This window comes from Oncorhynchus keta, chromosome 21 (assembly GCF_023373465.1).
Source record: "Oncorhynchus keta strain PuntledgeMale-10-30-2019 chromosome 21, Oket_V2, whole genome shotgun sequence".
NCBI classification, from domain to species: Eukaryota; Metazoa; Chordata; class Actinopteri; order Salmoniformes; family Salmonidae; genus Oncorhynchus; species Oncorhynchus keta.
The window spans coordinates 55,924,618-55,940,665 of record NC_068441.1 but is presented as its reverse complement, the minus strand read 5'-3'; the positions used below and the strand labels follow the sequence as shown (position 1 = coordinate 55,940,665).

At 42.5% G+C, this 16,048-nt stretch overlaps 1 protein-coding gene across 3 annotated transcripts in view; it reads left to right on the top strand.

Moving 5' to 3' along the window:
* The window catches only part of LOC118380902 (centromere protein P-like), a 42,851-nt gene that overhangs the window by 14,948 nt on the left and 11,855 nt on the right, over positions 1-16,048 (top strand). For all 3 annotated transcript variants that reach the window (XM_052474281.1, XM_052474280.1, XM_052474282.1), the window contains exon 5: positions 3,594-3,682. In XM_052474281.1, the coding sequence (XP_052330241.1) occupies positions 3,594-3,682 (89 nt within the window). The remainder of the gene's footprint in view (positions 1-3,593; positions 3,683-16,048) is intronic.

The window sequence follows — 16,048 nt, the reverse complement described above, 5'->3', positions numbered from 1 at the left end:
ATCCTTGAGATGTTTCTACAACTTGATTGGAGTCCACCTGTGGTAAATTCAATTGATTGGACATGATTTGGAAAGGCACACACCTGTCTATATAAGGTCCCACAGTTGACAGTGCATGTCAGCAGAAACCAAGCCACGAGGTTGAAGGAATTGTCTGTAGAGCTCAGAGACAGGATTGTGGCAAGGCACAGATCTTGGGAAGGGTACCAAAAACACAGTGACCTCCTTCATTCTTAAATGGAAGAAGTTTGGAACCACCAAGACTTTTCCTAGAGCTGGCAGCCCGGGCCAAACTGAGCAATCGGGGAGAAGGGTCTTGGTCAGGGAGGTGACAAAGAACCCAATGGTCACTGACTGAGCTCCAGAGTTCCACTGTGGAGATGGGAGAAGGACAACCATCTCTGCAGCACTCCACCAATCAGGCCTTTATGGTTGAGTGTCCAGACAGAAGCCACTCCTCAGTAAAAGGCACATGACAGCCCGCTTGGAGTTTGCCAAAAGGCACCTAAAGGACTGAAGAAATGAGAAACAGGATTCTCTGGTCTGATGAAACTAAGATTGAACTCCTTGTCCTGAATGCCAAGCGGGCTGGAGGATACTTGGCACTATCTCTACGGTGAAGCATGGTGGTGGCAGCATCATGCTGTGGGGATGTTTTTCAGCAGCAGGGAGTCAGGATCGAGGGGAAAGATGAACGGAGCAAAGTACAGCGAGATCCTTGACGAAAACCTGCTCCAGAGTGCTCAGGACCTCAGACTGTTGAGCCTTTTTTGTAAAGTTACCCTGTATTGGAATTAGCTCCCAGGCTCAGGAGGCCAAGTAGACACAAGGCTGTTTGGCTCATCTCAGTCACCAAGAGGTAGAGCTTTGCAAGCTGTTTCTGATGAATAAATAATGCCATGCTGGTGGATGGTAATGTTCAAATACCCAGCCAGCCCTGAAACAAAATGTAGGTTGATAACAATTTGTACATCATATCATAGGAAAAGACACTACATTCACACTGATTTTCACAAAGTGGGCCGTTTGATTTTGTCACGTCAAGCCCAAATATATGACTAAAACGATGATCTGTTGACTTAAATCATTGTGCAACGTCATGGCATAGCTCTGGCCATCGTCTGTGAGCTCGAAACGGTGGATATTCGCTGGTTTGGCCATTTTTAATTGACAGAAATATTGTCCAGAAATTGCCTGTAGTATGTAGGCCTATATATCTTCAATGGTTGAATGGATGAACCTGTTATCTGCTGTCTTCAACACCAGGGGGCAGTGTAGATCTATATTTATGGCAGACGGAAGCAAGGGCATGTAGTCAACACAGGAAACAGACATATCACCCCTCAGTTTAGGGATTCTATGGCAGACTGAATCGAGGGCATGTCGTCAACATGTTGTCAACACAGGAAACAGACATATCACCCCTCAGTTTAGGGATTCTATGGTCAACACAGGAAACAGACATATCACCCCTCAGTTTAGGGATTCTATGGCAGACTGAAGCGAGGGCATGTTGTCAACACAGGAAACAGACATATCACCCCCTCAGTTTAGGGATTCTGAGAGGGCATGTTGTCGAGGGCATGCGAGGGCATGTCAACACAGGAAACAGACATATCACCCCTCAGTTTAGGGATTCTAGAACCTTTGATTAATGGAAACCAGGTAGTATAAAGTTTAGATTTCCAATGGAGAACTGTCTAATACTGCTGGTTATAGATGCTTTTAGACCAAACCAATGGAGAACTGTCTAATACTGCTGGTTATAGATGCTTTTAGACCAAACCAATGGAGAACTGTCTAATACTGCTGGTTATAGATGCTTTTAGACCAAACCAATGGAGAACTGTCTAATACTGCTGGTTATAGATGCTTTTAGACCAAACCAATGGAGAACTGTCTAATACTGCTGGTTATAGATGCTTTTAGACCAAACCAATGGAGAACTGTCTAATACTGCTGGTTATAGATGCTTTTAGACCAAACCAATGGAGAACTGTCTAATACTGCTGGTTATAGATGCTTTTAGACCAAACCAATGGAGAACTGTCTAATACTGCTGGTTACAGATGCTTTTAGACCAAACCAATGGATAACTGTCTAATACTGCTGGTTATAGATGCTTTTAGACCAAACCAATGGATAACTGTCTAATACTGCTGGTTATAGATGCTTTTAGACCAAACCAATGGATAACTGTCTAATACTGCTGGTTACAGATGCTTTTAGACCAAACCAATGGAGAACTGTCTAATACTGCTGGTTATAGATGCTTTTAGACCAAACCAATGGAGAACTGTCTAATACTGCTGGTTATAGATGCTTTTAGACCAAACCAATGGAGAACTGTCTAATACTGCTGGTTATAGATGCTTTTAGACCAAACCAATGGAGAACTGTCTAATACTGCTGGTTATAGATGCTTTTAGACCAAACCAATGGAGAACTGTCTAATACTGCTGGTTATAGATGCTTTTAGACCAAACCAATGGAGAACTGTCTAATACTGCTGGTTATAGATGCTTTTAGACCAAACCAATGGAGAACTGTCTAATACTGCTGGTTATAGATGCTTTTTGACCAAACCAATGGAGAACTGTCTAATACTGCTGGTTACAGATGCTTTTAGACCAAACCAATGGAGAACTGTCTAATACTGCTGGTTATAGATGCTTTTAAACCAAACCAATGGAGAACTGTCTAATACTGCTGGTTATAGATGCTTTTAGACCAAACCAATGGAGAACTGTCTAATACTGCTGGTTATAGATGCTTTTAGACCAAACCAATGGAGAACTGTCTAATACTGCTGGTTATAGATGCTTTTAGACCAAACCAATGGAGAACTGTCTAATACTGCTGGTTATAGATGCTTTTAAACCAAACCAATGGAGAACTGTCTAATACTGCTGGTTACAGATGCTTTTAGACCAAACTAATGGAGAACTGTCTAATACTGCTGGTTATAGATGCTTTTAGACCAAACCAATGGAGAACTGTCTAATACTGCTGGTTATAGATGCTTTTAGACCAAACCAATGGAGAACTGTCTAATACTGCTGGTTATAGATGCTTTTTGACCAAACCAATGGAGAACTGTCTAATACTGCTGGTTATAGATGCTTTTAGACCAAACCAATGGAGAACTGTCTAATACTGCTGGTTAAAGATGCTTTTAGACCAAACCAATGGAGAACTGTCTAATACTGCTGGTTACAGATGCTTTTAGACCAAACCAATGGAGAACTGTCTAATACTGCTGGTTACAGATGCTTTTAGACCAAACCAATGGAGAACTGTCTAATACTGCTGGTTATAGATGCTTTTAGACCAAACCAATGGAGAACTGTCTAATACTGCTGGTTACAGATGCTTTTAGACCAAACCAATGGAGAACTGTCTAATACTGCTGGTTATAGATGCTTTTAGACCAAACCAATGGAGAACTGTCTAATACTGCTGGTTACAGATGCTTTTAGACCAAAGTAGGCTTTTGTTGAATAAGTATCAGTTCAGTGTATCATATAATTGTATTATGATTGGTTGTAATTGATCCCGTTTAAAGCTAACTGACATCTTTGACCTTCTCATAGGATGATACTACCCTGGTGAGGACGATCACTGACCTCAACATCGTCATGGACAGCACTGAGTTTAAGGACTTCAGTAATTTTGTGTCTGGGTAAGGTTTTAATGTTGAAACATGTATTTCAACAATTACTGTTCTAACACTCGCACTCGATCAATAGCGATCAATATCTTTACTGTCAGGGTATAAAGACACACTGTAGGTCTAACTACTTACCGGTGCAAGTCATTTGTAAATGTGAAACTTCGGAACGAGTTGTGGTTGTTTAGCTCATCTTAGGACTCTACTAAACACGCGTTTGTTTAGGAATGCTAAAAAAAATAAAAAAAATAAAGTTAATTCAGAATATTTAGGTAAATTAGGTGCTCCTGGAAGGACTAGGGGTAGGGTTTAGATTAGGGGAGGGGGTAGGGTTTAGATTAGGGAGGGGAGGGACTAGGGTTAGGGTTTAGATTAGGGGAGGGGTAGGGTTTAGATTAGGGGAAGGACTAGGTAGGGTTTAGATTAGGGGAGGGACTAGGGTTAGGGTTTAGATTAGGGGAAGGACTAGGGGTAGGGTTTAGATTAGGGGAGGGGGTAGGGTTTAGATTAGGGGAAGGACTAGGTAGGGTTTAGATTAGGGGAGGGGGTAGGGTTTAGATTAGGGGAAGGACTAGGTAGGGTTTAGATTAGGGGAGGGGCTAGGGGTAGGGTTTAGATTAGGGGAAGGACTAGGTAGGGTTTAGATTAGGGGAGGGGCTAGGGGTAGGGTTTAGATTTGGGGAGGGGGTAGGGTTTAGATTTGGGGAGGGGGTAGGGTTTAGATTAAAATATGTAGTGTTGGGGGTACTGGAAGACCGGAGCTGGGAAACAGTGCAGTAGGAGACTGACTGGACAGAGACCAAGAGTAGGTCATCCATGATCCTGGAGTGCTGTATCCATGGTCATAAAGTACATTAAGTTTGCTGGTCATAAAGTACATTAAGTTTGCTGGTCATAAAGTACAGTAAGTATGCTGGTCATAAAGTACATTAAGTATGCTGGTCATAAAGTACATTAAGTATGCTGGTCATAAAGTACATTAAGTATGCTGGTCATAAAGTACATTAAGTATGCTGGTCATAAAGTACATTAAGTTTGCTGGTCATAAAGTACATTAAGTATGCTGGTCATAAAGTACATTAAGTATGCTGGTCATAAAGTACATTAAGTTTGCTGGTCATAAAGTACAGTAAGTATGCTGGTCATAAAGTACATTAAGTATGCTGGTCATAAAGTACATTAAGTATGCTGGTCATAAAGTACATTAAGTATGCTGGTCATAAAGTACATTAAGTATGCTGGTCATAAAGTACATTAAGTTTGCTGGTCATAAAGTACATTAAGTATGCTGGTCATAAAGTACATTAAGTATGCTGGTCATAAAGTACATTAAGTATGCTGGTCATAAAGTACATTAAGTATGCTGGTCATAAAGTACATTAAGTTTGCTGGTCATAAAGTACATTAAGTTTGCTGGTCATAAAGTACATTAAGTATGCTGGTCATAAAGTACATTAAGTATGCTGGTCATAAAGTACATTAAGTATGCTGGTCATAAAGTACATTAAGTATGCTGGTCATAAAGTACATTAAGTATGCTCCTGTTTTGTACTACCTTCCTCTGGTTATAGACAGCTACAGGCTGTTGGAAGATCTGAAGACCAATCACATGTTCCCTATTGGCATTCTATTCCCTACAAAGTGCACTGCTTTTGACCAGCTCCGGAGTAATTTACTATATAAGGGAATATGATGAAAGTGCACTACTTTTGACCAGCTCCGGAGTAATTTACTATATAAGGGAATATGATGAAAGTGCACTACTTTTGACCAGCTCTGGAGTAATTTACTATATAAGGGAATATGATAAAAGTGCACTACTTTTGACCAGCTCTGGAGTAATTTACTATATAAGGGAATATGATGAAAGTGCACTACTTTTGACCAGCTCTGGAGTAATTTACTATATAAGGGAATATGATGAAACTGCACTACTTTTGACCAGCTCTGGAGTAATTTACTATATAAGGGAATATGATGAAAGTGCACTACTTTTGACCAACTCCGGAGTAATTTACTATACAAGGGAATATGATAAAAGTGCACTACTTTTGACCAGCTCTGGAGTAATTTACTATATAAGGGAATATGATGAAAGTGCACTACTTTTGACACTATGTAGGGATTAGAACGACATTAGGGACTGGTCTTTGTTTTTGGCTTGACCAGAGCCTTGGCATCATCTCTCTAGATTTATTTTCCCACTAGTGGAAAAGTATCCGAATCGATTCTCCTCAATGTGTATTACATTTATAGACAGATGGTCTGTGTTATTGAAGCCCTTGAGTGAATATATCAACCTGCAGATATCAACAGTTGTAATTCTTCCTAACAGAAACGGCATCAAATGTATTTTCTGTTTCTACAACAATGGCCGAGACATCCAAAAGGTTAGAGTGGTCACCGTTTCAGTAAATGAACAATGTACAAACATTTTAATTTAGGGGGTGTACATTTCTCATTTTCACTGTTCTTTTACTCCCATAAATCACCATGTTTTCAAGGTTCAACACGTTCCCATTTTATTGAGCCAACATTTAGTTCATCTGAGAGGTTGTTGTTGTAGTTGTATATAATGGAAAGGATCTATACAAAACCAACTATATAATGTTTCCCTGTTTCCTGTCATATGGTTCAGTTGAGACAACAGTCCATGTGATTTCTATCCAGACAGAAATTATTGCCGTTTGCATCCACACCCACAAGCTAGGTCTATTTCATGCTGTAGCTAGGTCTATTTCATGCTGTAGCTAGGTCTATTTCATGCTGTAGCTAGGTCTATTTCATGCTGTAGCTAGGTCTATTTCATGCTGTAGCTAGGTCTATTTCATGCTGTAGCTAGGTCTATTTCATGCTGTAGCTAGGTCTATTTCATGCTGTAGCTAGGTCTATTTCATGCTGTAGCTAGGTCTATTTCATGCTGTAGCTAGGTCTATTTCACGCTGTAGCTAGGTCTATTTCACGCTGTAGCTAGGTCTCTGTCACGGTGTAGCTAGGTCTCTGTCACGGTGTAGCTAGGTCTCTGTCACGGTGTAGCTAGGTCTATTTCATGCTGTAGCTAGGTCTATGTCATGCTGTAGCTAGGACTCTGTCATGCTGTAGCTAGGACTCTGTCATGCTGTAGCTAGGCCTCTGTCATGCTGTAGCTAGGTCTCTGTCATGGTGTAGCTAGGTCTCTGTCATGGTGTAGCTAGGTCTCTGTCATGCTGTAGCTAGGTCTCTGTCATGCTGTAGCTAGGTCTCTGTCATGATGTAGCTAGGTCTCTGTCATGATGTAGCTAGGTCTCTGTCATGATGTAGCTAGGTCTCTGTCATGGTGTAGCTAGGTCTCTGTCATGGTGTAGCTAGGTCTCTGTCATGCTGTAGCTAGGTCTCTGTCATGCTGTAGCTAGGTCTCTGTCATGCTGTAGCTAGGTCTCTGTCATGCTGTAGCTAGGTCTCTGTCATGATGTAGCTAGGTCTCTGTCATGATGTAGCTAGGTCTCTGTCATGATGTAGCTAGGTCTCTGTCATGATGTAGCTAGGTCTCTGTCATGGTGTAGCTAGGTCTCTGTCATGGTGTAGCTAGGACTCTGTCATGATGTAGCTAGGACTCTGTCATGATGTAGCTAGGTCTCTGTCATGCTGTAGCTAGGTCTCTGTCATGATGTAGCTAGGTCTCTGTCATGCTGTAGCTAGGTCTCTGTCATGCTGTAGCTAGGTCTCTGTCATGTTGTAGCTAGGTCTCTGTCATGGTGTAGCTAGGTCTCTGTCATGGTGTAGCTAGGTCTCTGTCATGGTGTAGCTAGGTCTCTGTCATGGTGTAGCTAGGTCTCTGTCATGCTGTAGCTAGGTCTCTGTCATGCTGTAGCTAGGACTCTCATGGTGTAGCTAGGCCTCTGTCATGGTGTAGCTAGGTCTCTGTCATGCTGTAGCTAGGTCTCTGTCATGCTGTAGCTAGGTCTCTGTCATGCTGTAGCTAGGTCTCTGTCATGCTGTAGCGAGGTCTCTGTCATGGTGTAGCGAGGTCTCTGTCATGGTGTAGCTAGGTCTCTGTCATGGTGTAGCTAGGTCTCTGTCATGGTGTAGCTAGGTCTCTGTCATGGTGTAGCTAGGTCTCTGTCATGCTGTAGCTAGGACTCTGTCATGCTGTAGCTAGGACTCTGTCATGCTGTAGCTAGGTCTCTGTCATGCTGTAGCTAGGACTCTGTCATGCTGTAGCTAGGTCTCTGTCATGCTGTAGCTAGGACTCTGTCATGCTGTAGCCAGGACTCTGTCATGCTGTAGCCAGGACTCTGTCATGCTGTAGCTAGGTCTCTGTCATGCTGTAGCTAGGTCTCTGTCATGCTGTAGCTAGGTCTCTGTCATGCTGTAGCTAGGTCTCTGTCATGCTGTAGCTAGGTCTCTGTCATGCTGTAGCTAGGTCTCTGTCATGTTGTAGCTCGGTCTCTGTCATGTTGTAGCTAGGTCTCTGTCATGCTGTAGCTAGGTCTCTGTCATGCTGTAGCTAGGACTCTGTCATGGTGTAGCTAGGACTCTGTCATGCTGTAGCCAGGACTCTATCATGATGTGCGGTATTACGGTTTACCTGATTTTGATTTATTTTTATGGGGTACTTTACTGAAGCTCAGAGCAGTCTCCTGCTCCACTTAGTAAAACACATGAAAGTGGATTTGAGTGTCAGTCTTTCTAGTTGTGGATGGATTGCAGGAGGATAAAGGGTCAGTCATTTGGTATTGTTATTTTGTGATGTTTCATTAGGATCCCCATTAGCAGTTTCATTCATTTCATCATTTTCCTCAAAAGAACTCTTAGAAGCACTAATGACGTTCTATTCACTGGTCAAAAGATTCTAAGAACACAGAATGGAACGGTTTTGGTGTTTCATTAGGATCCCCCATTAGCAGCTACTCTTCCTGGGGTTCCACACAGAACACTGAACACACAATGACATAATACAGAACATCAATAGACAAGAGCAGCTCAAGGACAGAACTACATAGATTTTTTATTTAAAGGCACACGTAGTCCACATATCAATACATACACACAAACTATCTAGGTCCAACAGGGGAGAGGTGATGTGCCGTGAGGTGTTGCTTTATCAGTTTTTTGAAACCAGTATATTTGAGCAATTTGAGATGGTAGGAAGTTCCATGCAATAAGGTATCTATATATATATATATATCTATATATCTACAATTTTAGTCTCCTCAACTTGTTCAACAGCCGCACCATTCATTACCAGATTCAGCTGAGGTCTAGAACTTGTACTAAATGCAATGCTCTTAGTTTTAGAGATATTCAGGACCAGTGTATTACTGGCCACCCATTCCAAAACAGACTGCAACTCTTTGTTAAGGTTTTAAGGGTTTCAGTGACTTCATTATCTGTGGATGCTGATGTGTATATGGTTGAATCATCAGCATACATGGACGCACAGGCTTTGTTTAATGCCAGTGGCAGGTCATTGGTACAAATAGAAAAGAGTAGAGGGCCTAGAGAGCTGCCCTGCGGTACACCACACGTTACATATTTAACATTAGAGAAGCTTCCATTAAAGAACACCCTTTGAGTTCTATTAGATAGTTCTGAATCCATGATATGGCAGAGGTTGGAAAGCCATAGCACTAAAGTGCTTTTTCAACAACAGGTTAAGGTCAATAATATCAAAGGCTGCACTGAAATCATTGGCAAATATCCCATTGGCTGAGCCAATCACCTTTGGCGGCGATTACAGCTTTGAGTCATCTTGGGTATATCTGTATCGGCTTTGAGTCGTCTTGGGTATGTCGGTATCAGCTCCTACAATCTTATTATTATCAATTTCTTTCAACCAGTCATTTGTGTCAGTGCAGTACATGTTGAGTGCCCTTCTCTAAAAGCATGCTGAAAGTCTGTTGTTAATTTGTTTACAGAGAAATAGCATTGTATTTGGTCGAACACAATTTTTTCCAACAGTTTGCTAAGATCTGGCAGCAAGCTGATTGGTCTGCTGTTAGAACCAGTAAAGGATGATGTACCACTATCGGGTAGTGGAATTACTTTGGCTTCCCTCCAGGCCTGAGGACAAAGACTTTCCTCTAGGCTCAGATTAAAGATATGACAGATAGGAGTGGCTATAGAGTCAGCTACCATCCTCAGTAGCTTTCCATCTAAGTTGTCAATGCCAGGAGATTTGTCATTATTGATCGTTAACAATAATTTTCCCACCTCTCCCACACTAATTTTACAAAATTCTAGTCGCTAGTGCTCAATGGACTAGAGGAGGATTAAAGCAATGAAAATTCAACCCAGTCAGTAGTGGGGTGCTGAACACAACATTTTCCTGGTTCTATGGTAACATTTGTGGTTCTTTTTGCTGCATAATCTCGAATGTCTGTCTCGAGTATTCTGTCTTTGACTGGAGGCATGAGGAAGGATGTTTTCTCTCCTAAATCTCTGGATTGATTAGTGGGGGACTTGTTCTCTCTTTACAGCAGAACCAACATGCTGCCGGTCTTCATAGCCTATAACGCCTGAATAATATTGTCTGGTCTGACAGAGGATCGGTGCTGGCACACGGGACGTGGAAAACTACTGGAGATAATGATTCTCACACAAGTCTGTGGTTGCGTCCCAAATTGTACTCCATTCCTTATGTAGTCCTATGGGCCCTGGTGAAAAGTAGTGCACTCCATAGGGAATAGGGTACCGTTTGGAATGTAGCCTAAGTAGTCTGTATATTTTTCTCTGTCTGGGGCAGAGGGCTTTTTTAAAATCATTACTCAGAGAAAACCCTGTTGGCGACATTTCATGTAAACTGCTGACTGGTCTCGCAGAGAGAGGTTCCCAGATGCCTTGCCAATACAGCCACTGATTGCTGACACCTGGTTGGATTGGAGCTTTTGGAGAGATTTAAAAACATGATTTGTTATGTATAAGACGCATCAAGATGGATATAAGAGCCTGAAACAGTATGATAAAGGCCCAATCGTACTGTACAGTGACTTCAGAAACTACTCGTACACCTTGACCTATTCCACGTTCTGTTGTGTTACAACCTGAATTCAAAATGGAATGACATTTTCAAAAAAAAAATCGCACCAATTTACACAAATTACATTAAAAAACATGTTCTTAGAAAGTTTTGATAAATTGTTTAAAACAAAATATACAGAAATCTCATTTACATAAATAGTATTTTAAAGATTTATTTCAAATGAAATACAGATCTCATTTACATAAATAGTATTTTTATGATTCTTCATTTATTCCGGGAAAAACCTCACTGAGGTCTCATTTCCAAAGGTGCCCATATTACAACAACCAATATAATGTAAAACAAAATGGGAATCAATACAAAACACCCAACAGTTACAGTCCACAGCTACCAGGTCCTCAATCAACACCTTAAACTGCCCCGAGCGACACCACAACATCTAATTGTAATGAGTTCTGCTAATTGTTCAAACTCATTTAAACTAAAAGAGGATTTACCTAATTTGGTGGAGACCCTTTTTCGAAGAGTTTATTTATTTATTTATTTATTTATTTATTTATCTCCCCTTTATTTAACCAGGTAGGCTAGTTGAGAACAAGTTCTCATTTGCAACTGCGACCTGGCCAAGATAAAGCATAGCAGTGTGAACAGACAACACAGAGTTACACATGGAGTAAACAATTAACAAGTCAATAACACAGTAGAAAAAAGGGGGAGTCTATATACAATGTGTGCAAAAGGCATGAGGAGGTAGGCAAATAATTACAATTTTGCAGATTAACACTGGAGTGATAAATGATCAGATGGTCATGTACAGGTAGAGATATTGGTGTGCAAAAGAGCAGAAAATAAAATAAACAAAAACAGTATGGGGATGAGGTAGGTAAAAATGGGTGGGCTATTTACCGATAGACTATGTACAGCGGCAGCGATCGGTTAGCTGCTCAGATAGCAGATGTTTGAAATTGGTGAGGGAGATAAAAGTCTCCAACTTCAGCGATTTTTGCAATTCGTTCCAGTCACAGGCAGCAGAGTACTGGAACGAAAGGCGGCCAAATGAGGTGTTGGCTTTAGGGATGATCAGTGAGATACACCTGCTGGAGTGTGTGCTACGGGTGGGTGTTGCTATGGTGACCAGTGAACTGAGATAAGGCGGAGCTTTACCTAGCATGGACTTGTAGATGACCTGGAGCCAGTGGGTCTGGCGACGAATATGTAGCGAGGGCCAGCCGACTAGAGCATACAGGTCGCAGTGGTGGGTGGAATAAGGTGCTTTAGTGACAAAACGGATGGCACTGTGATAAACTGCATCCAGTTTGCTGAGTAGAGTGTTGGAAGCAATTTTGTAGATGACTTATGACTTACTTATGTAAATGAGATATTCCTGAGCTCAGTTTGGAGTGTCATAGCAAAGGGGTGTGACTACTTATGTAAATGAGATATTCCTGAGCTCAGTTTGGAGTGTCACAGCAAAGGGGTGTGACTACTTATGTAAATGAGATATTCCTGAGCTCAGTTTGGAGTGTCATAGCAAAGGGGTGTGACTACTTATGTAAATGAGATATTTCTGTAAAAAAACAACACCATGTTATCGCTTTCTCATTATGGGATACTATGTGTAGATGGGAAATCCATTTTAAATTCTGACTGTAACAACAAGTGGAATAAGTCAAAGGGTATGAATACGCTTTGAAAGCACCGTATCCCACCCAGATACACTGTGGACAGGATGCTGTGTGTATATACCACCCTGATACACTGTGGACAGGATGCTGTGTGTATATACCACCCTGATACACTGTGGACATGATGCTGTGTGTATATACCACCCTGATACACTGTGGACAGGATGCTGTGTGTATATACCACCCTGATACACTGTGGACATGATGCTGTGTGTATATACCACCCTGATACACTGTGGACAGGATGCTGTGTGTATATACCACCCTGATACACTGTGGACAGGATGCTGTGTGTATATACCACCCTGATACACTGTGGACATGATGCTGTGTGTATATACCACCCTGATACACTGTGGACAGGATGCTGTGTGTATATACCACCCTGATACACTGTGGACATGATGCTGTGTGTATATACCACCCTGATACACTGTGGACAGGATGCTGTGTGTATATACCACCCTGATACACTGTGGACAGGATGCTGTGTGTTTATACCACCCTGATACACTGTGGACAGGATGCTGTGTGTATATACCACCCTGATACACTGTGGACAGGATGCTGTGTGTATATACCACCCTGATACACTGTAGACAGGATGCTGTGTTTATATACCACCCTGATACACTATGGACAGGATGCTGTGTGTATATACCACCCTGATACACTGTGGACAGGATGCTGTGTGTATATACCACCCTGATACACTGTGGACAGGATGCTGTGTGTATATACCACTGTAGACCTGATACACTGTAGACAGGATGCTGTGTGTATATACAGATACACTGTGGACAGGATGCTGTGTGTATATACCACCCTGATACACTGTAGACAGGATGCTGTGTGTATATACCACCCTGATACACTGTGGACAGGATGCTGTGTGTATATACAGATACACTGTAGACAGGATGCTGTGTGTATATACAGATACACTGTGGACAGGATGCTGTGTTTATATACACTGTGGACAGGAGATACACTGTGGACAGGATGCTGTGTGTATATCCCACCCTGATACACTGTGGACAGGAGGATGATACACTGTGGACAGGATGCTGTGTGTATATCCCACCCTGATACACTGTGGACAGGATGCTGTGTGTATATACCACCCTGATACACTGTGGACAGGATGCTGTGTGTATATACAGATACACTGTAGACAGGATGCTGTGTGTATATCCCACCCTGATACACTGTGGACAGGATGCTGTGTGTATATACAGATACACTGTAGACAGGATGCTGTGTGTATATACCACCCTGATACACTGTGGACAGGATGCTGTGTGTATATACCACCCTGATACACTGTGGACAGGATGCTGTGTGTATATACCACCCTGATACACTGTGGACAGGATGCTGTGTGTATATACCACCCTGATACACTGTGGACAGGATGCTGTGTGTATATACCACCCTGATACACTGTGGACAGGATGCTGTGTGTATATGATACACTGTGGACAGGATGCTGTGTGTATATACCACCCTGATACACTGTGGACAGGATGCTGTGTGTATATACCACCCTGATACACTGTGGACAGGATGCTGTGTGTATATACCACCCTGATACACTGTGGACAGGATGCTGTGTGTATATACCACCCTGATACACTGTGGACAGGATGCTGTGTGTATATACCACCCTGATACACTGTGGACAGGATGCTGTGTGTATATACCACCCTGATACCCTGATACCACTGTGGACAGGATGCTGTGTGTATATACCACCCTGATACACTGTGGACAGGATGCTGTGTGTATATACCACCCTGATACACTGTGGACAGGATGCTGTGTGTATATACCACTGTGGACCTGATACACTGTAGACAGGATGCTGTGTGTATATACCACCCCTGATACACTGTGGACAGGATGCTGTGTGGATACACTGTGGACAGGATGCTGTGTGTATATACCACCCTGATACACTGTGGACAGGATGCTGTGTGTATATACAGATACACTGTGGACAGGATGCTGTGTGTATATACCACCCTGATACACTGTAGACAGGATGCTGTGTGTATATACCACCCTGATACACTGTGGACAGGATGCTGTGTGTATATACCACCCTGATACACTGTAGACAGGATGCTGTGTGTATATACCACCCTGATACACTGTAGACAGGATGCTGTGTGTATATACAGATACACTGTGGACAGGATGCTGTGTGTATATACAGATACACTGTAGACAGGATGCTGTGTGTATATCCCACCCTGATACACTGTGGACAGGATGCTGTGTGTCTATACCACCCTGATACACTGTGGACAGGATGCTGTGTGTATATACAGATACACTGTAGACAGGATGCTGTGTGTGTATATACCACCCTGATACACTGTGGACAGGATGCTGTGTGTATATACCACCCTGATACACTGTAGACAGGATGCTGTGTGTATATACCACCCTGATACACTGTGGACAGGATGCTGTGTGTATATACCACCCTGATACACTGTGGACAGGATGCTGTGTGTATATACCACCCTGATACACTGTGGACAGGATGCTGTGTGTATATCCCACCCTGATACACTGTGGACAGGATGCTGTGTGTCTATACCACCCTGATACACTGTGGACAGGATGCTGTGTGTATATACAGATACACTGTAGACAGGATGCTGTGTGTGTATATACCACCCTGATACACTGTGGACAGGATGCTGTGTGTATATACCACCCTGATACACTGTAGACAGGATGCTGTGTGTATATACAGATACACTGTGGACAGGATGCTGTGTGTATATACCACCCTGATACACTGTGGACAGGATGCTGTGTGTATATACCACCCTGATACACTGTGGACAGGATGCTGTGTGTATATACCACCCTGATACACTGTGGACAGGATGCTGTGTGTATATACCACCCTGATACACTGTGGACAGGATGCTGTGTGTATATACCACCTGATACACTGTAGACAGGATGCTGTGTGTATATACCAGATACACTGTAGACAGGATGCTGTGTGTATATACCACCCTGATACACTGTGGACAGGATGCTGTGTGTATATACCACCCTGATACACTGTAGACAGGATGCTGTGTGTATATACCACCCTGATACACTGTGGACAGGATGCTGTGTGTATATACCACCCTGATACACTGTGGACAGGATGCTGTGTGTATATACCACCCTGATACACTGTAGACAGGATGCTGTGTGTATATACCACCCTGATACACTGTGGACAGGATGCTGTGTGTATATACCACCCTGATACACTGTGGACAGGATGCTGTGTGTATATACCACCCTGATACACTGTGGACAGGATGCTGTGTGTATATACCACCCTGATACACTGTGGACAGGATGCTGTGTGTATATACCACCCTGATACACTGTGGACAGGATGCTGTGTGTATATACCACCCTGATACACTGTGGACAGGATGCTGTGTGTATATACAGATACACTGTGGACAGGATGCTGTGTGTATATACCACCCTGATACACTGTGGACAGGATGCTGTGTGTATATACCACCCTGATACACTGTGGACAGGATGCTGTGTGTATATACCACCCTGATACACTGTGGACAGGATGCTGTGTGTATATACCACCTGATACACTGTGGACAGGATGCTGTGTGTATATACCACCCTGATACACTGTGGACAGGATGCTGTGTGTATATACCTGTAGACAGGATGCTGTGTGTA